Here is a 21,437-nt window from a genome sequence, read left to right as displayed (position 1 = left end):
AATGCAACACAGAGTTTTCATTTTCAACTTTTGTGCAAGTTTGGTTTATACATGTTAAATAAGCATAGTTTTTTTGGTAAATGTAACCCGTAACTTTTACAGCATATTGAAAGTAAAACACTTACTAGGAAAGTGCCAGAGTGGACTAATTTTGATTTATTATAAACATAATTTTTTATATGAAACATGCATAAAAACTCCATTTTTACTGTATGCACAATATACATTTAGTGTTGAAATGTTTCATATGATACATTATTTGATCATGTACAACTCTTAATTCTTACTAAAAAGAAAATATTAAAAGACAGAAAAACTAAAAAACATGCAAAATGCAACACAGGTATTTTCATTGTCAATATGTACATATACAGTTTGGTAATTAAAGAACTCATAATTACTTGGAAATGAAACCTGCATAAAACAACCTGTTCACTAGGAAAATGTGCCAGAGTGCATCCGACAAATTTTGATTTATTATAAACATAATTTTTTATATTTCTTAAATTCCATGTTTTACCTGTATGCCAATATACATTTAGTGTTGAAATGTTTCATATGATACATTATTATGATCCATGCAAGTTTGGTCAATTCTTATAGTTAGAAAATATTAAAAGACAGAAAAACTAAAAAATGTTAACCTGCAAAAACAACACAGGTCATTCCTTTGCTGAAATTTCAGCATATACACTGGGTAATAGAATCATATATTTATACATTTACATAACATAACATTTTGTACAATGTTTTTAGTATGCATATGCATTATTTACTGAAAATCAGCTAAATAACAACAGATGTGTCATTAAACTGCCACTTAAAATATTATTATTGTATATAGTCTGCCACATGTAAAATATAATTATTGTACATGTATATAGTCTTTACAAAAATGATGAAAAAGTTCGGCTAGACAGGAAAATCGACCCAGCCAGGACCCCTGTATCATTAATGAAGCACTCTACCAAGCTACCTGAGCCAATATCTGTGGACTTTAAACCATTACACCCCCCTCTTTAAATTGTCTTTGGTCTCAAAGTCACAATCCAAGCTGGATTAAAGTGATCTACAGGCATCTGTCCCTTAAAGGACTTTAACCTTTATATCAAGAGGCTGTCAATGACACTAAATTATGCAACAAAAAAACATGCATGACTGGACCAGGAATCAAACCCAGAACCTCTGTATCACTAGTCAGGTGCTCTACCCACTGAGCTACCAAGCTGATATCCACAGCCCTATTACATTACTTTGAGTATATCTCCAAGTTTTCATTTTCTAGGAAATCTGATAAAAAATTAATATACCAATAAGAACTACTTTCCTCTCATAAAAACAAGATATACATGTAACCTGATCAAAAATCAATATTACAGAATATCTAACATTTGTGCCCTATCAAATTCCCTGTACAGCAACAAATGCCACAGAAATGTGTCATCTGGACATAAAATATGACAAATTATTTTAAATTCAATCCTCTATTTCCCTGCTATAGGCGTCAGTGTGGTTTATGATGCCCGGCTTTTTTCTCCTTGGCCAGAATTTCCTGCTCTTTTTCTTTCCAGTACTCCATGTTTTGTTTTATGTGCATGGTGTTGTCAGCCACTTTGGGGTCTGGTTTGCCGTAATCTGGTGGATTTTTGTTCGGATCATAGCCTAGAGTGTTCAACATGGGAGCTATTTTGGCCATGTTTTCTATAATGTCATTTTCGTAAAACCCCACCCACTTGCTCAGTGCCTCTATGTTGACTGGTTTGATCACTTGGTCTGTTGATTTCTCTGTTCTGAAATGAGATATTTCACAAAGATTAGAAATTTTCCTCAACAAAGAACAAACTCGATGACAAATTGCTTTGCATTTCAAGTTGTTGCTTCATTGTTGCTTCATTGCATGAGACCGATATTGCTTTTCCCACTCAGATTTTTCAGAACAATTACCGGTACGAACAGATCTAAAATCCATCACAGCTCCTAGACAAAATTGGAAAGCAATAAAGTATTGTTTCATTCAAACAGATGAAGAAACGTTGTCATTCTTATACAAACATGACATATATAGAGGAGATGGAAATCAGCCACTGCAAATGCTACATAGATTTACTGGCAATTACAAAAATCAATCACTGTCATGAATAATAAAGAAAAAACATTGAAATTGATGATCAATATGGACAGGGATTTGTAATTTCATAATCTAATTCTTATAGAAATCTGCTTTGTAGCTGATATTCTTCCTAAATATCCTACTTCTTATAATCTAATAATTCTTCAAATCACAATGAAATGTTATCTGCTATTTAGTTCATAAGGCTGTATAGTTTTCTAGTAACAAATGAAAGTCTTGAAGACAAGAATGTATAAAGGTACATAGAGTTATTAGTTTTCTTTCAAAGCAAAGAATACTTTGCCATTTAAAGTACATGTATTTCAATATTTCTCAATCCCATCCCTCCTCCCTGAAAGAAATAAAGTGCCACGCCACAGCATGATACGCCCGTCAAAAAATTACACAATTATCTTTAACAGTTTAGAGTGCAAGAAAATCACGTCAACCTTGATTCTAAGATTTCCATGATTTTTCCATTTTTTAAAAAAATATTTCTTTATCCATCCCCTGTGCTGTAGGCATAATTATAACAAATATTACATAACTGATAGATTTCTATACTGTTTGTGTTAGACTTTGTCAAATGCCAGCCATCATAATAAACAATATCAAATTAGTCTTAACAACTTAATCTATGCCAAATAAATTTTGAAAAGAAAGGCTGGCCATCAAATGACATATGCTATAAACTGACCAGCAGTTCTTCTGTCTAATTCCCAAAGGATACAGATAAGGCAGCGCTTGATCAGATAGCCTTCCTACATTGAACTCATTAATTAATACTGGATGCTTGTCTACTCATTACTCCCTAAATATTAATGGATCTGCACTTTTTATCCTAAAACACTTTTTTAAAACATATAAAATACTCCATGATTTCTTTTTAGATTTAATGCCAGACAGGTTTTATATTTAATTCATATGGACAAGTAGGCATGCTGTGTTTTTAATTGATTAATATTATATAATATCAGATTATGAGTTTATTATGCATTATCAAATAAGTTTTAATTACTTTTCATCAAATTCATTTTAAAACTTAGGCTAGCCAACAAGAGCTATTTTTAATCTAACAGCTAGGCTGGCTGTCCATTTGCCCAATACTCAAGGGATATAGATAACACCAATGCTCTACTAGTTACCTCCTCACACTAAACTCATTAATTTCTCTCTAATTTGACATGCAACTTTCTGCTATCAAAATTCTTCTTGACCAGTGCTTGATAATTATGCCCATGGGACAAATGAATTCCTCTCATTAACATTGACATTTGTTAAAGATTGCTGTAAAGTATATGATGAAAAAAATAAGTTTTTACTTGATTTAAGGTAGGATTCTTCTCATATTTCTAGTATTTAAAAATTAATGAAATTTTCACAGAATCAAGAAGACAATATCAGTAAGTGATAGTATCAGTGAAATTAAATTTGACCGTTTTATATTAGAGGCAAGGTCAAGTCAAGGTCATTATCTTTTTCCTTGACATTAAGAATAAAAAAATACTGTTGCAAATCATGTGATACCTACTTCTATTTCAAAAGTTTAAAGATTGTTCTTTTTGCATAAAAACATATTACTATATCGGGTCTATAGCATGATATTACCAAATTTACATAAATAATTTAACTTAACTGGATATTGGCTAATCCGAATTTTCTCTGTTTTTCTTCATTTTTTAGGATATATTAGTTATTTTCATATGCTTCCTATATTTAACTTTTTCTTATTTTCACATTTAATAAAGTAGTCTTATAGATGTACAAAATGATACAAAAACAAAAAGTTTTGATCGTTTACTAAGAGAGAAAAATACTTTTTATGGATTTTTGGCTCAAATCTGCACTTTGATAGGAAGCGTTTAAAAGCTAACAAAGTTCTAGTTTGTTTGGAAAATCATATTTATTTGATATATTTTGAAAGTTTAGTCCCTCATTATTAATTTAACTTACATTTGAAAATTTCTCCAAGTCTTCGATTGCGTACAAATTATAACTAAATTCATTGTTCTATTGTAATTTTGAGAGGCAGAAAAGAAGACATATTCATACGCCACCATTCCGCCAAAAATATAGTCCCTGCTAGTTTTCAAACGCAGTTTACCATTTTTATTTAAAGTTGTACAATTGTGATGAGGAAAGAAAAATATGATCTTTTAAATCCCTTGCTCCTAAATATATAAGACATATAAGCAAATATACTTTGAATGTTTTATCTAGTCAGAAACCAGAGAAGAATCCTACCTTAATACTTTTTAATAAGGATACAACTCTATTTTTTACATTTCTAGGATTATGAAATTTAAAATTTAAAAAACTTAGTTTTTTAAAAAAATTCACTAAAATTAAAGGTCACAGTGACCTTGAAATAGGTCGCGACACACCTTCTACCTAAGATGTATACTTTTGCCAAGTTTGATAGCTCTAGGTCTAATAGTTTTCTTGTTATGAGCCAGACAGGATTTTTCCATATTTGGCCATAGCATCTTTATTAAAGGTCAGAGCGACCTACTTTTTGTGCGCGACACACTGTCTACCCAAGAAGTACTGTATAGGGGATTAATTTCACGGGTTGTAATTTTCACGTTTTTCTCTCATCTGACACGATCGCGGTTTCTTGAATTCGCGGAATAGCTACATGTAAACGACATTCTTCAGCGTTGTTTTTATTTCACAAGCAACAGGGTAGGTTTATATAAAATTGATAGATTTAATTAATTAATTAAAACAAGTGCAGTTATTAAAAGTCCTACACTCTAAACGTCAAATGACTTTCCTATGTGCTATTACGATGAGTGCATGTGCACCCAAGATCTTCAATACAACGCGGCGAAAAACCACTGGACGGAAGTAAATGTGTTTATTAAGTTCGCCGAAATAATGTCTTCCACATCTTCAGTAAGTTCGATATTTATTTAAATGATTTTTTAAAACCAAAATGTTGATAAAAACTAATATGCATGATAATGCAGGTAACAAATACACGTGGTAAAATTAGTTACGCACGGGTAATCAAAACCCATGGCCCACGTGTTTTGATTGATGAAACATGTAGCGTATTAAAACAGCCTTTGAACAAACACGAGTTATTATCTGCCGATTTGAATTAAAGTAAAGCGTGATAATTTTAAAAATAATTGAATGACGAGTACTACTCGTAATTTAACTGAAACGACCATGTACTGCATGTACATGTATATCAACCTGTCGTAGTCAACCTATCGTAGTCTATTCTCAAATTTCCAAATAAAACATGGAGATTATTGAAAATTTATTCACTGTTTCTTGAATTCACGGATTTATTTACACCGTGAATATAGCGAATATTAACACCGTGAGTTATTTTCCCCCTATACAGTATCAGTTGACAAAGTTTGATAATCCTAGGCCTAATAGTATTGAAGTTATGAGCCGCACACGAATGGACAGACGGACGGACGGACATGAAGCCTATAACATAATACGTCCCGTCTTAAGACGGGCGTATAAAAACCCAACCAAAATGTACTTTTAAAATATTTTTCAAATCATCTGCACTGTTTTATATTATTCAAAACTACTTACAACCATACAGACTCTCAAAATTTAACCACATCAAAAATAAATATAAATTCTTTGGATAAATGTAAACTTAAACCTGTTAAATCATCCTTCAACAACACTTTGTTAACTGGTGCAGTCAGCTAAGAAAATCATACACCCCAAAGGCTAAGACAAGAATTCAAATAAATGAAAGAAGTCTCCATGCCTTAAACCTTCTCTTATTTTAAGTTACATAATCATCAGAGAAGTTTAATAGCTATTGGCATGAAAAAGCTGCGCTCACTGACATGAAGTTTATGAATAACATACATCAGACCTGAAATAATTGGTGGCATAACCTCATTTCAAACATGTTTTTGGCACATAAATGTGTCCAATTGCCACTTTCTACTCCACACCTTTTTAACCTTTGCTCTACCAAATGGAATATAACCAAGAAGATGTATATTCATGTTATAACCAATGCTTGTAAAATTAACACTGATGCCTGGAATTACAGCTCATGTCATCAGGGCTAAATTTGACAAAAGTTGGTCAAACTTCAAGGTCATCATTGACATAATTACTATACTGCAATTGAAATGTATCAATAATTATATGTTCTGAAATTTCTTTGGGAATCATATAATTTTCTGAGTGAACATCTCCTTATAAAATATACATATAGCCTATACATCAATATTCGCAATATCAACATTCATGGTTAACAGGTACCCCCTCCCCAAACTAATACAAAATAGGTGATTCCCCATTTCATGCTGTAATTATGTCTATACAAAAAAATACTGGCATTTTCCATAATTAGATCTTAGGGCAAACTAGCAATAAAAGTGTACATGATGTGATTAACAGACCATAAAACACCAGAAATAGCCATTGGTCAAATTGATTTATGACCTTCACCGCACTGCCCTTGCATTAAAAGGACAAGATAAAAGAAAACGAGGCCAAATAGGGCAAAGGGATAAGGAGAAATAATGAAATGAAACACTATACCCTACAACAAAATTGGTTTATTCATTTGGGCATTGACAGATGGATCTCTCCCTACTCCCATCTTTTAAAATTCTCCTTCCTCATATCTCATCCCTAACCCAATCTCCCTCCTTGTATCTCACCCCTGTCCCAAGTCTCCCTCCTCATATCTCATCCCTAACCCAATCTCCCTCCTTGTATCTCACCCCTGTCCCAAGTCTCCCTCCTCATATCTCATCCCTAACCCAATCTCCCTCCTTGTATCTCACCCCTGCCCCAAGTCTCCCTCCTTGTATCTCACCCCTGTCCCAAGTCTCCCTCCTTGTATCTCATCCCTAACCCAATCTCCCTCCTTGTATCTCACCCCTGTCCCAAGTCTCCCTCCTTGTATCTCATCCCTAACCCAATCTCCCTCCTTGTATCTCACCCCTGTCCCAAGTCTCCCTCCTTGTATCTTATCCCTAACCCAAGTCTCCCTCCTTGTATCTTATCCCTAACCCAAGTCTCCCTACTTGTATCTCATCCCTAACCCAATCTCCCTCCTTGTATCTCATCCCTAACCCAATCTCCCTCCTTGTATCTCATCCCTAACCCAATCTCCCTCCTTGTATCTCACCCCTGTCCCAAGTCTCCCTCCTTATATCTCATCCCTAACCCAATCTCCCTCCTTGTATCTCACCCCTGTCCCAAGTCTCCTCCTTATATCTCATCCCTATCCCAAGTCTCCCTCCTTATATCTCATCCCTGTCCCAAGTCTCCTCCTTATATCTCATCCCTAACCCAATCTCCCTCCTTGTATCTCACCCCTGTCCCAAGTCTCCCTCCTTGTATCTCATCCCTAACCCAATCTCCCTCCTTGTATCTCACCCCTGTCCCCAGTCTCCTTCCTCATATCTCATCCCTAACCCAATCTCCCTCCTTGTATCTCACCCCTGTCCCAAGTCTCCCTCCTTGTATCTCATCCCTAACCCAATCTCCCTCCTTGTATCTCACCCCTGTCCCAAGTCTCCTTCCTCATATCTCATCCCTAACCCAATCTCCCTCCTTGTATCTCACCCCTGTCCCAAGTCTCCCTCCTTGTATCTCATCCCTAACCCAATCTCCCTCCTTGTATCTCATCCCTGTCCCAAGTCTCCTCCTTATATCTCATCCCTATCCCAAGTCTCCCTCCTTATATCTCATCCCTGTCCCAAGTCTCCCTCCTTATATCTCATCCCTGTCCCAAATCTCCCTCCTTATATCTCACCCCTGTCCCAAGTCTCCCTCCTTATATCTCATCCCTGTCCCAAATCTCCCTCCTTTAAAATCTCCCATCTCAAGTCTTCATCTCCATCCCAAGTCCTCCTCCTCCTCATATCTCATCCTTGACCCAAACCTCCCTCCTCATAACTCCCATCCCAAGTCTTCATCCTCTTATCTCATCCCCGTCCAAGTCTCCCTCTTCTTATCACTCATCCCAAATCTCTGTGTATATAATAATAATTTACATTGATTTGAATGTTTTTCACCAGTTCAAAATTGATGATTGTTTAACAATTATTATCAACTTTGCATTTGATCATGTTATTAAGAGTTTTTTGTAGTTGTATTCACCAGTGAAATCATGGACTTTATCAAGGATCTTTTTGGCTCCCTTTTTGGATGGTACTTTGTATTCACAACTGCTGGGTCACAAACTAACACTCGTTTAATTGCTTCAGTTCAAACAAGAATTGTATGCCTCGCCTATCTTCAAGTTTTTTTATATTAGTATCAGGTGAATCTTGTATACACATCAAAGAGCTTCCTTGCAATATGTTTTTTTAAAATTGCAGATTTTTTTTGTAAGTAAGAGAAAATCAATGCAAATTCAGGTAATTTGTTGACTGTTTTTAAGCTATCACATTCCTGTGATCCAAGTACAAACCAGCTTTATATGAGCTAAGTACCATATAGATTCCTAATTCCAAAATAACTGTGATGTCATTGATTCAATTTTTTGTTGAATGAGGGTCCAAATGACCCTTAATTTACCACAAAATATTAGACTATAAGAAATGGGAGAAAAAATCGATTCATGAACAAACTTATTTAAAGATAGTCCTTAAAAAGAAATACCTAATATAACTTATGTTCTACCTGGCCAGAAGTATGTACATATCAAGAAGTTATACTGCATGAACACCTTCACGTCCAGAGGTTCTTGAGTCAATATGTGTAATTCGTTTCTTATATAAAATGAGAAGTATTTTTGTATGCTTAGTTGAATATATACTGTAGATCACTAAATTTTCATGACACCTTATTTTCGCGATAGAGTCATCGACTCTTTATTAGCGAGACATAATTTTCACGAATTATTAATATTTCTCTATATAATCTGAAGGAATACTATAACATGCGAGAATGGGAAATAAAAAGTGATTTACAGTAGTACTGACCCACATCCTCTAAAAATCAAGATAGAAAGGGAAAGGGGTTGCATTCCTCCATACAAGTATGTATACTTACTTTGATAAGGATGCCCCTCCTGGCTTCCCTATGTAGTCCTCATGATGAAGCACAGAACTGTTCCAGGGTAAGTCTAAAAACTCCAGAATTCTGTGCATCCACAGGTCAGGATGTAAAGCGAGTTGTTCATAGTACACCGGCATACACCGAATAGGTCCTATCCGTAAACACTGAGAATACATCACCTCCATAGCAGTGTTCCATTTTTCTAGACACATTTTGGGATTTTTCAGATCAAATCCTGAGATTGTCACTTTCCTTGTGATGACTGAATGAATGATGGCCCGGCCATCCCTGATCATGAGAATGAATTTGGAACTGGGGAATAACCTACTGAGATACAAACTGGATTTCAAAGTGAAGGGGTCTTTGTTACACAGTCTAGGAGCTGCCTCACCGTGTTTGGCAATGATTTCTAAAATGAAGGCAGACACAGCAGAATCTATGACAACATCATTGATGCCTGCCTCTATCAGTCTCTTCCTCTCGATTTCTGATTTTTGCCAGTGGTTCCTCATCCCCAGGATTCGGGGGATCACCCGGGTCTCCTCCCCACATCTCACGTCAGGGTGGGCATCCATCATGACCCTCATCAGGGTGGTACCACTGCGTGGCATCCCCCCTATGAATATGAGTGGGGAGTCCTGGTCATATGGAATAGCTTTGTTCTTATCATCATATACATACTTGACTGATTCCCTGGGAACCATGTACATCTTGGGTGAACCACTGCATTGGAACATTCCATAAAACACAATCACTGTGCCCAGGCACAGGAGTAGGGTCACACACTTCTTGGAATTCTTCATTTGACTACACCTTCTAGAGAACATGTTTAGAAAATTTCCCCATGTCCTTGTGTAGAAACCACCTGTCAACAATGTTATTTTTCACCTGTTACATGCATTTATAGTACATCCATTATCAATTCTTCAATGCTGTTGGATCCTTGAGAATCCTCAAAGAAAGCAAGGAGTTTTATGATGTAATAGTCCAGCTTTTAGAATCAGCAATATCTCTTAATTATCCATCTGTGGCATTTGTCCATTAATTCCAGCAGTGGGTAGGGATCCCATTATACCTGTAAAATAAAGGAGACACATAAACAGATAACTGACCAACACTTGTCCACTTGATTGCCACATAAAACGATGACAGCTCACTTCATACGAGAGCTTTACAGTGGCATTAATTATATCCACCAAGCCTGTGTTATTTTTTTCTCTGTGATAAAATTCTTATTTGACAATGATTATGTAGTACCTCCTTATTTACAATAAAATCTCAGAACCATTCCCAATCATCATGAAAAAAAAAATAATATCAGGAAGAAATCTGACATTTGATACAAACATATTAGCACCGATGTCAACACTAGGAATGGACAAATAAATCAATCCGGAGTCCAGAGCTAATGTCGACACATTTCATTTTTTAGATAACCCTGCATCCTTTCACTTTCCCAGAGAAAAAACTCTTCACATGCTTAAGAGGCCTCAATTATATCATTTCAAACTACATTATATATGCATTGCTGAGAGTACAGTGTGCCCCCGTTTTATCGAGTATAATGATCGCGAGCTTCAGATACGCTATATACAATCAATATGGCTTTCTCTACAGTCAGTTTACATTTACTCAATCTGATGTTTAAAAATGAACTTATATAACCTTTCAGATCAAATATTTCAGACAAATCAATGCTAATTTCATTCACTGATTCAATAATTGTTACCCAAATGAACTAATAGAAGTTATTTTTACAGGCTAAGTTTCAAAGGATTCATGTATTTTTAGGAGACAACAAGCATCAATTTTTGATCATATGAAGACTTTTTTAGCTTCATAAATATTGCTATAGATGACACAAAGCAATCTTTGGTAAACCACACAATCAACAGATAGACCATGCTGTAATTACCATCCTATAAACTCTAATAGCGCGGAAAGCTTCCATGAAGTGTGGCTGATGTACGCTGCAGATGTGATGAAGATTTAAAATGCACGGTGCATAAAGAACTTTTGATAAGAAAATCTTCTGAACATGATTTTGGTCACGTCAGTCACACATTAGGGGGAATTCTGAATGGAGGGCGTACTTTTCTGGGAACTATAATGCTATCTGCAAATTGCAGCTATAAAAGCACTAAATGGATTTCTGAGTCCCTGGATATCACTACAAAATTTATTTTAGATTTTTTATTATTAAAGCAAACTCAGCTTTTAGAGGTCTTCTATGCTCATAGCAACCTGCAAGCATCAATGCTTTAATTTTCAAAAATGAAAAAGTTGCAAAATGTTGTAGAATATCAGCTTGTATTTACCTAATAAGAGAACACATTATTTTCACTGTTAAATATGAGGCGTAACTTAAAGCAATCATTTAAGAATCACTTTGCACTTTTTTAATTAATATTTCCTTCATATAAGTCAAGTATGTCATAAGCTTTCTAATTACATGTATAATCATTCTAACCAAAAAAAAAATCAATTTGATGCAGAGAAACTTTTTTTTTAATTTTGAAATTGCACATATCTTTGATCTCAAGAACCCCCACCACCCCAAAAAATCTCAGATGTTCTTCTATAGCCCTTTATCAGAATACACAATCATGGAGCAGTTCATAATCATATTTTCAACATGAAAACATGCTGAAATAACTAGGTTCCGGGCCATAAAACTTATAGACCAATAGACAAGTTCACTTTTGATCTCAGTCTCACTTTTACATTATACACTGTAGTAAGAAAGAAATCAAAATTTAGCTTGTCTAAGTTTAATGGCCCAAATTTAAGCCAGAAGTCTCAGATAAGACTGTAGCTCTACTTTTTTGTACTTTTAACAAAAGAAGACAACAGTAATAATTTGACTTGGAAGTATGACAACATTGAAAATTATTAATGTAGAGTGGAAAATGATCGCTAATTAAGTTGATTATCTTTGCTTTGCAATTTCTTTTACGATCTGACTTAATCTAAAGGAGGGGAACACATTTTGAAGAATTTCACACAAACTTCTATTTTTTTTGTTGTAATTATGGTTGGCATGACAACACCATTCATTTAAATCAACAAAATAATTAATATCTCTCAGTGATAAATCTGTATACTAAATTTCACTTCAGTATGTACAACCTAGCTCTGCAAAGAAAATGAACGGAAACTGCAAATAATTGGAATTTTTCTAAAAGATTTTCAAAAATGGTGCGATATAAAAACAGAACTTGACCTAGATATTCATCTGATAAATCTGTATACTAAATTTCATCTCAGTATGTGCAACGGTTGCAAAGAAAATAAATTTTTTTTCTAAGTCCAAGGGGCATAACTCTGTCAAAAATGAAAGACATGTGATATATCTGTATACTAAATTTCAAATGTTTTGAAAATGAACCAAATAATTGGAATTTTTCAACACATATTGATCAAACCTATATTCATGTGATATATCTGTATACCAAATTTCATTTCAGTATGATGCACAATGTTATGCTCTCAGTGTAGTCTTTGTAGGAAGAGTAAATTTTTAAAAGACTTTTGCATGAAATTTTTTGTAACTATGGCAACACTGTGTATTTTTTTTAAATTAAACTTGTTTAATTAATAATAAAAAAAAGGCAACCACCTTGAAATATTACAAGAAACACTTGTTTTAGCTTTGCATTACTCTCATTTTTTTTTAATTTTTCTATTATTTGCTTCGATTGAATATTTAATCTTCTTCAATAAATGACAGATAAATATGTTTGTCATCTGCATGTGGGATCAGTTTGTTAGATTAAGCCTACACAAAACACAGACATCTATGTGATATGTTTTCTCAGATTAGGATGGAATACCTGAGCTCACAATGCCCAAATAGTAGATCTCCTACACATCCAAATACATTAAAAACAGTAGCTCACTCAAAGGATGGAATTTTTTTTTAGATCAAACATTGCTTGTCACATTCTGGCATTTTCTAAGTATACACATAAAATTTTATCATTTTAATGAGTCCAACAGGGGAGATAATTCTAGCAATTAAGAAGGCATGTTCATATGGCTCTTTTCTTAAAGGTTCCCTTGCAACTCTATGTTATCCTATGAACAAATTTTAAAATTCAGATGTCAATATATATTACAGTTTGAACTTTTTTAAGAGAATGAAATATTTTTTTGCCTATTTCTTCTTACCTTCATACAGAGAATGCAATATAATCTTTCTCTGCAGCACAAAATGAAAATTGAAATTGAAAAAATCAATATACATGTACCGGTATATAACATATAAAGAAAAAGTTAATTTTAATCCAAGAATCACTAAAGTGACTGTGAATGCTCCAGACCTCTCAATGGCTAAAGGGTTTCACAAATGATATACAAATACAGCTCCCTGCTTCAAACAATTAATTTATAGACAAAAATGTTTTTGATGCACATGTAAGTCAATTATAAAGGATGACCCTGTGGGTATTGTAGCAAACTTGCATGGCTTTATGCAGTTAATAACAGCAATTAACAGCATGCTTCATGTTTTGTCACTGAATAAAAATGTTTTAAATTGAGAGTGTTTAAATTGAAACATTCTTACTTGAGCAAATAACAATATTTTTTGCAGACATATATATATATACAATCTGTATCATCATCAGCATGGTGAGTTTGGTTGTAGCAGGCACCTGAGAAGGACACATCGTCCTGTGCCAGTTTAAATATTAACTTACTCCTTTCACTGCCTTTTTATTCTACTCATTTCTGAGGTAATAGTATTTCAGTTTGATGCTTATTTTAATGTATCAGTTCAACTGAAAATTCTGCCAAGTTACTTTGCCCACAGGATATGACAGTCATACTTGAATAATAACACAATATATTAAAGGTATGACATATTTGTTTTACTTACTAGAAATTTTGGTAAAATTGATAGGTACATCAACTCCTATGCTTCCCTGCAGAACATTTTTGGTGAAGTTGTTTAAAGTAAACATATTGTTGAATTAAATGTATTTTTTATGTACTTATATTCAAAGTAGTAATGATCGATGCATCATAAGCATTGCAGTAAGTAAGTGATAATACAGTACTCGAAGTATATTCAAAGTAGTAATAATGTGTCAGTGGCATTGTAGTAATTAAGAATTTGTACAGTAGTAAGTCAAATACTTGTAATGCATTTTAATTGTATAAGTAAATGGCCTGTTTAAAGTGTGAACAGTAAGTTTGAGTACAAAGTATCACAGGTACTTGTTGACAGGACCCCCCCCCAAATATTCAACCCCGGGGATCGTTGGACATTTTTTTCACAAATTATATTTATTACACTTGTTCATCATACGCACAATTAAAAAAATCGTATCTCGTAAGAATCCCACAATTTCTCCTTAAACAGCATTCTAGTCAGAACGTTGAAATTTCCTTAGGTAAAAGCAACGGAAGTGCACAGATAATATATTACCTTTTATGATAACACCCGAAGATATATTAAAGTAGTAAAATCCAATGTGTCAGTGGCATTGTAGTAATATCCCGAGGGCTTTGTACAGGGTAATGTGACATATGATATGGATTTTAATATGTATAAGTAAATGGCTATTTATCATATATTTAAAACACTTAATATGCAGTCCAAAGTTCACATATGGTCATTGATGAATATTTCGTGCTTGTTTGTGACATTTCTCTTTAAAATCTAATAAAGCCTATTTTAGGTAACTGAAAAAAATTAAGACCATAAAAATTAATGTCATTAAAGAAAGATTTATTATGAATATTAAAATAAAATCAAGTAAATTGACTTTTAAACGTTATACAAACGTTACTTCCGGTTTGATATGGATTTTCGGACCGCCGGTCCGATACGTGATATGGATTTTCAGACCGGTCCATGATATGGGGTATTGTGACGTCACCCGTATCACACCGTGCAGAATAGGTGTATTTACTACAAGGTATATGCTAAAGATTATTACGTCATGTCAAAACACTCTCGTGGACGTTATCCTAATAAGTGAAACATTCTCTATGCACTTCCGTTGCGTTTACCTAAGGAAATTTCAATGTGCAGACTGGAATGCTGTTTAAGGAGAAATGTGGATTCTTACGAGATGCAGAGTCAATCCGATAGCATGGACTAAGACAGAAATATATGTAGAGACAGTGTGAACGATAATTTTAGGTTGAAATAAAATAAATACACATTTTTAAACCCAGAAAGACCAGTGGGGGTAAAATGTAAACAAACCTGAGTGGCATACCTTTCTCTCTTATAATGTATAGTGGTGTTTTTTTTCTTGTGGAGCGATTATTTTGGGGTTTTAACGATTTTTTTCTATTGTTCTTATGATGAATAAGTGTAATGAATATAATTTGTGAAGAAAATATCCAACAATCCCCGGGGTTGAATATTTGAGGGGGGGGGGGGGGGGTCCTGTCAACAAGTACCAATGCAAAGTATCATTTATATTTACAAATTTAGTATTGTATATCAAAACAGGAAGTGTATGCACATAAGTAACAAACAATAACAATATATTATTGATATTAGCATTCCATAGGTCCTACCAGTAGTTAGAAGTAAGAAGTACAATTAGTGCATAATTATACAGTCAGATGGAAGTGTCACCATCAAAACAGACCACAGTGCCATCGAGATCCAAGGAACCAGTCCACAGTCATATAATATAGACTTTCATTTTTTTCAATTCAAGAAACAAAATATTGTTTAAAAAAACTACTGATGTACAGGTAATAAATGTTGTGTGGCGGTCAGCCGTGTTCGATCGCTGGTGGCCAGATACCTCAGTTGGTAGAGCACCTGACCAGAGTTTCAGGGGGCCCAGGTTCAAATCCTGGTCTGGTCCGCTGCATTTTCTCCTATCCTGTTACAGTTGTAAATATATTTAAAGAATCTGTTCCTTATTTCTGACAAATTCTGTGACATTTTATGTGTTTAAATTCAGCAAAAATATACTCGATCTTTGAATTCCTTGCTGCCTTATATTGTTATATTTTTAGTCTCAATGAAATATGGAGATCATGAACAATATTCATTCTCACGAGTCCACTTAATCAATACAAACTAGGAGCTGAGCAAACATGGACCTCTAAAAATTCAGAAGGGGACCAGGTTCCATTGAGGAGTGAGCATCCCCTGCAGACCAGTCACACCTGCCAAAAGTTCTCTTGTCCAAAATGAGATGAAGATGAAATTGTGAAAAGTTTACCACAATGACAATGGACAAATTTCTAATAGAAATGCTCAATTGAGCCTTTGTCTCAGATTAGCTAAAAATAAAGATTACATTGGTATCATGTAACATATCATATAATTTTGCCAATTAAGACTATCTGACATAACGACAACCAAATAACTGAAGACAAGTAACTAGTATGCAATCTTACCAAACTGATTCTTTTTACAATATGTATGATTCTGAGCTATCCTTCATTCTTTTCCATCAACTGTGTTTATTGGTCATCTTCCTGGATGCTGATTAGTTGAAAATTAACAACAGTACATGGCAACGGGTAACAAGGTATTCACTGGAATTAGGCAGGAGACTTGACAAACCACCATGCAATCAAATTGCAGTAGGCAACTGCATTTATCTTCACAGTTTATTTATAGCCCATTACCAAGAAATCTACATATAGGTACTCAACTCTCTACAAATCCTAATATAGATGTAAACAATGAAATATATTCAGTCGTTGATGTTAACATTTAATTTCAGTAGAGACTTATTTACTAATAGCATATAGGTCAGGCACTGTAGATGTGAAGTTTCATTTGAATAAATAATACACAAGTTAAAGTCTATTTACAGCCATACATTTTGTGTGTTTCTGTGCTTCTTTGATTTAACTCTGCCAATCAACCAATCAGCTTTGAAAAGGTTGTCCAATAAGCTAGGGTTTTGCTTAATGCCGCTTGGAATGAAGAATGAAAAGAATCAGGTTGGTGAGATGCATACTATGTAAGCACAAAAGTTCAGAACTCACACAAGAGGTGATGGGGTTATTTAAGGAATCACTGTCTAATTAGTGTAGTATGCCAGGGCATCAACAATAGTGGGAAACATGGGATAATTTGCATAACGGGCAAAGCCCGTTTTGTTTAAATTATCCCATGTTTCCCACTATCGTTGATGTCCCTGGCATACTATACTAACTAGACAGTGATTCCATATATTTCCATTTTATTGTGAAATTAAATTGTAGATTTAGGCTTTAAAAATGTAGACTAATAGATTTAAATTACACGAGGACTCCCATGCAGATTTCAATTGTCCTCGCCCATTGACGTCAAACATCAATGCAGACGCACGAGAGTATTTGGTCTCCTTAGCATTAGACACAGAGACAGATGCACACGAGATTTGCATGCATATTAGGTCTCCTTTGCTCCTGACCTATCCACCTGCCTAATTTACATTCCAGCAGAATTATCAAGAAATCAACTCCCCTAACTTTCAAAGAGTTATCACAGAGAAAAAAAATTAGAATTGGAAATATAAAGGTATAACCCCAGATTTTAACAGACATGCATGATCAGTATATTGACAAATCAGTGGCAAATGTAATTAGCAAAAGAAATTAAATAATCTAATTACCTTTGTTTCCATAATTGCCTAGCCAGGAATCACCAACGTAGTATTCTTCATTCTTTAGGAAACTTCAAGATGATGCTGAGAAACCTAAGGGTTAGCTGTATACAGTAGTCATGGTAATCTGTAAATGAAATAATAGGCCAATGTTGATTTTTTTTCCCCATTTCATGTAGGTACACTATTGATTAACACCTGTTTCCACACTATGAGGATTAGGTGTCCTTTGTGTTTCAAACTTGGTGACATAATGTCTCAAGAAAAAGGAAGACAAATACATGACTGTATATATTACGTGTATGTATAAATTATTAGTTCAAAAAGAAGACAAATACATGACCGTACAGTAAAACTCGGTTATATCGAAGTCAATGGGACATGTGAAATTACTTCGCTATATCCGTAATTCGTTATATCCGTGTAAGAAATTCGTTAAATTTAAATATTCGCAGTATCCGTGTTCGTACTAAATGAGTTTTGCTGTATATGCATGCATATACATGTATGTATAAATTATTAGTTCAAAGAAATATATGATCTGGTAAATTACAGAGATGAAATTGTGTTTACCATGACTTCTTAAGAGAACTGATTATTAATATTACAGATGTATTAATGAATTAAATTTATTTTCAAAAACAAACTTTTTATTTTTTATTGAAAATATGTTCATTTTCAGTTGAAATTTTTGATACATATAATCTGTTTCTAGCATATATTTTTCAACAAAAATGCTTTTTTTTTTTTAAAAACATTTCATAACCTAAATTTAACAATAATGAGAAAACTGGATTCATTATCTTTTTTTTTTAAAAATAAGACTTGAAAGAGCTAGGTCCATTCCTTATCAAGGAAGAGTGCATGAGCAATATACCCTGTATGAATAAGTCACTGTCTATATATTACCAAGTACTGTGGAAGTACTTTTTTTTTTGGTATCAATTTTCACTATGTACGCGTCACAAATTTTCCGCGGAAATTTATCCATGCGTACTAAATATAAATGCAAGGCATATAGTGACAGTCTGAAAAATCCGCGTAATTTTCAATACACGGATTAAACGGAAATTCAGATTCCACAGAATTATGACCCCAAGGAGAAAAGTATGTCTACAGTATATGAAATACCTGAGTACATCAATATATATATATACCTTCTGTTCTCAAAAGGTACTAGGAAGTGGAAAGATTACATTCAGAAAAAAACATTAATTAATTGATTTAGCAATTTTTAATTTTTAAATAATTTACAATTATTTAACTAAGGGACACAAGTAAATGAATACAAAAGGAGATAGATACTAGTATGTAATATGATTCTATAGTGACATCAATATTTTTGACAGATGGAGTTTCATAACTGTGACCTGTGTGCAAACAAATTTGAGTAATGTGAAGCTCAAAATAATTTTTTTAAAACTTGCACACACAGTTACAGTTATGAAACTACAAATTTGAAAAAAAAAATGTGATTCAATGCTATAGACTTATATTAGTGTTGCAAAATCAAATTTACTATTGATTATCAAATTGAATCGGTAGCATACAATCTATTATAAGATCAGTATATCTTTTAACTCCAATTTAAAGGTAAAATCAATTATAGTTAACCATGAAATTCAAATATTCAGAAATACTTGTAGTGAAAATTATATATTTCATTACAAATCTTTGAGACCAACTTCAATTTATGTTTTAGTGGAAATAATTATTCACCATTTGCAAGAGAAATAGAGGAACATCTTTTGAAAATTACTGCTAATTAAAGCCTTTAGCAGTAATATTAAAGGACGTTCCTCTCTATAGTAAAGGATAAACAGTAGTTTGTATAAAAAAAAAATATTTAGGAAAAAAAAGCTACTTTTAATTTATAAAATTTTCTATTTCAATTGTTGCTGATTTGCTTCTTTCAGCGACTTAATATCCATTGTCGCAACAATAGCTTATATTTATTTAGCTTAAATTGTGTTATGGTATTTGAATGAACCTGGAGCTTAATTTCCACACTGACACAGTTTAAAAGGAATTATAATAAGCAAATGTGTTAAGTGGCCTAACTACTGTATATATATGCCAAGTGCATCCATGGCATCATGATTCATGTCATGTTATCATGGTTATTTTTTTCCTCAACAGTTTTAAGATTGTTTAAATTATAATCACTTTTTAATCATTATGAAGGATGGCTAGACAGGCATATTTACATATACATAATTTTATATCATAGTCGATTTCTTGTAAACAAAACACTTATCAGCTTATAGGGACCTAATGCAGTTACACACTCCACCCTTTTTCGACTAACATTCGGACCGAAACTTATATCAATAAACAGATCATGATAAAATTCCGTGATATTAAAAGCAAATGTGTCCCTTTACTTCGCTTTTAGAGGATATACTTACCCATTGTATTCAACTTTTGTATGGAAAGTGAAAAGTGCCTGCTGAGCCAAGGGGAACAACTCCGATTTGTAGAAGAGTTCCGAAAGTCATTCGTTCGGAATTATTGGCAAGAAAACAAAACAAATAAAACTTCTTGACAGATTGAATTTTTTCTTCAGATAACTTTTTACAGTGACAGACATCAATATCGAGCAAATTATCAAGGTAAGAAGATGAAGTCAAACATAAAACAATACATGTAGAATAAATTTCATTGAATTGTTTTTGCAATTTATTTTTTGTTTGTTTGTTATGGGAAAAATTATTTGTTCGAATTTCCTCTGAAATAGTTAATTTTTTTTTACTGAAAGTAAGGGAACGAAACGGCTCACTGTGGTATGAGTTAACGATTTAATAATTTTTAGTTTGTGAAGTTTTTGGTATTTTGAATGGAATAATACAAAAATACAAACTAGCAAAAAAAAAAAAAATATAGTGTCAGAATCATGAGCAGCTGATGAGAATAAGATAAAACGAAAGGAAACAAATTATTTTAACACTTGATTACCCAAACCTTGAATTGTTTATTTTGAAATTCTTTTTGACTGCCTCTTTCATTTATTTTAGAAGCAAAAGTAGAGAAGGACATATGTATAATTTCTGTGAAGGTTTTAAATTGTACGTCATTTGCTTTTTACTATCAAAGTTAAATTTCAGGTGATGAGAACAGGGGAATTTATCATTTTTCTATGTTTTAATATAGTGATGTTTCCTTTTTTGATACTTTGAACAATTTTGTTGAATGAGAAACAGTTGCAATTATTTAAGTTATAACGATGTCATGAGTCATGACATTATTCAAAGTGAAATTACTGTAAATAGCTCACAAGTTTCTATAAAGTTACAGTTAAAATTTACTATCTGAAATTCACTGGGATTGAGAAAAAAGTTACAGATATCTTTACTTGAGATATTGAGGCTAGAATACCTTAGGAGCATGTTTTACTTCCAAATCACCTCAGTATTCCCATGATATTCAAGATAAAATAGTGTCATTGTTCAATATATTTAAGTTGAACTGTAGAAACATTTTGACAATTTACTGTCATATAACTGATAGGCCCTACATCAAAGTTTGTGTCAGAGTATATTTTTTCCCTTGAAAAAATCACATGCAATAATCCATCAGGGTTGTCTCTAAGAATTGACATAGAAGGGAAATTTGGAAAGAAGAAGAGGATCTGGGGTTCCTCTCCTAATCGGGAGTATAGGAGGAAATTGGAATAATATCAAAATAACTGGGAGATTACATCATTATAGACGAGTGGCCCCCGGGTCATGGGGGCA

The 21,437-nt window shown here is 33.5% G+C and overlaps 2 protein-coding genes across 4 annotated transcripts in view; one reads left to right on the top strand and one right to left on the bottom strand.

Moving 5' to 3' along the window:
* Nucleotides 1–896: 896 nt before the first annotated feature.
* On the bottom strand, nucleotides 897–20,185 carry LOC134254544 (protein-tyrosine sulfotransferase 2-like). 2 transcript variants are annotated; one of them, XM_062737071.1, is made up of 4 exons: nucleotides 20,112–20,185; nucleotides 17,713–17,830; nucleotides 9,119–10,199; nucleotides 897–1,790 (listed from the first exon to the last, which is right to left on the bottom strand). In XM_062737071.1, exons 3-4 carry the CDS (start codon nucleotides 9,949–9,951, stop codon nucleotides 1,505–1,507), a joined length of 1,119 nt encoding a protein of 372 aa, XP_062593055.1. In that variant the 5' UTR covers nucleotides 9,952–10,199; nucleotides 17,713–17,830; nucleotides 20,112–20,185; the 3' UTR covers nucleotides 897–1,504. The 2 variants fall into 2 exon arrangements, with proteins under 2 accessions (XP_062593055.1, XP_062593056.1); XM_062737072.1 differs by lacking the exons at nucleotides 17,713–17,830; nucleotides 20,112–20,185 and adding an exon at nucleotides 10,289–10,376.
* The window catches only part of LOC134254543 (calcium/calmodulin-dependent protein kinase kinase 1-like), a 56,496-nt gene continuing 55,239 nt past the window's right edge, over nucleotides 20,181–21,437 (top strand). For both annotated transcript variants that reach the window (XM_062737069.1, XM_062737067.1), the window contains exon 1: nucleotides 20,181–20,315. The gene's annotated coding sequence lies outside the window, so the exon portion shown is untranslated. The remainder of the gene's footprint in view (nucleotides 20,316–21,437) is intronic.

The sequence above is a fragment of the Saccostrea cucullata genome, unplaced genomic scaffold (assembly GCF_032062105.1).
Source record: "Saccostrea cucullata isolate Sc308-1 unplaced genomic scaffold, CSIRO_AGI_Scuc_v1 ctg19, whole genome shotgun sequence".
NCBI lineage: Eukaryota > Metazoa > Mollusca > Bivalvia > Ostreida > Ostreidae > Saccostrea > Saccostrea cuccullata.
Note: the sequence above shows the minus strand (reverse complement) of the source record. Positions and strands in the feature narration are given on the sequence as shown.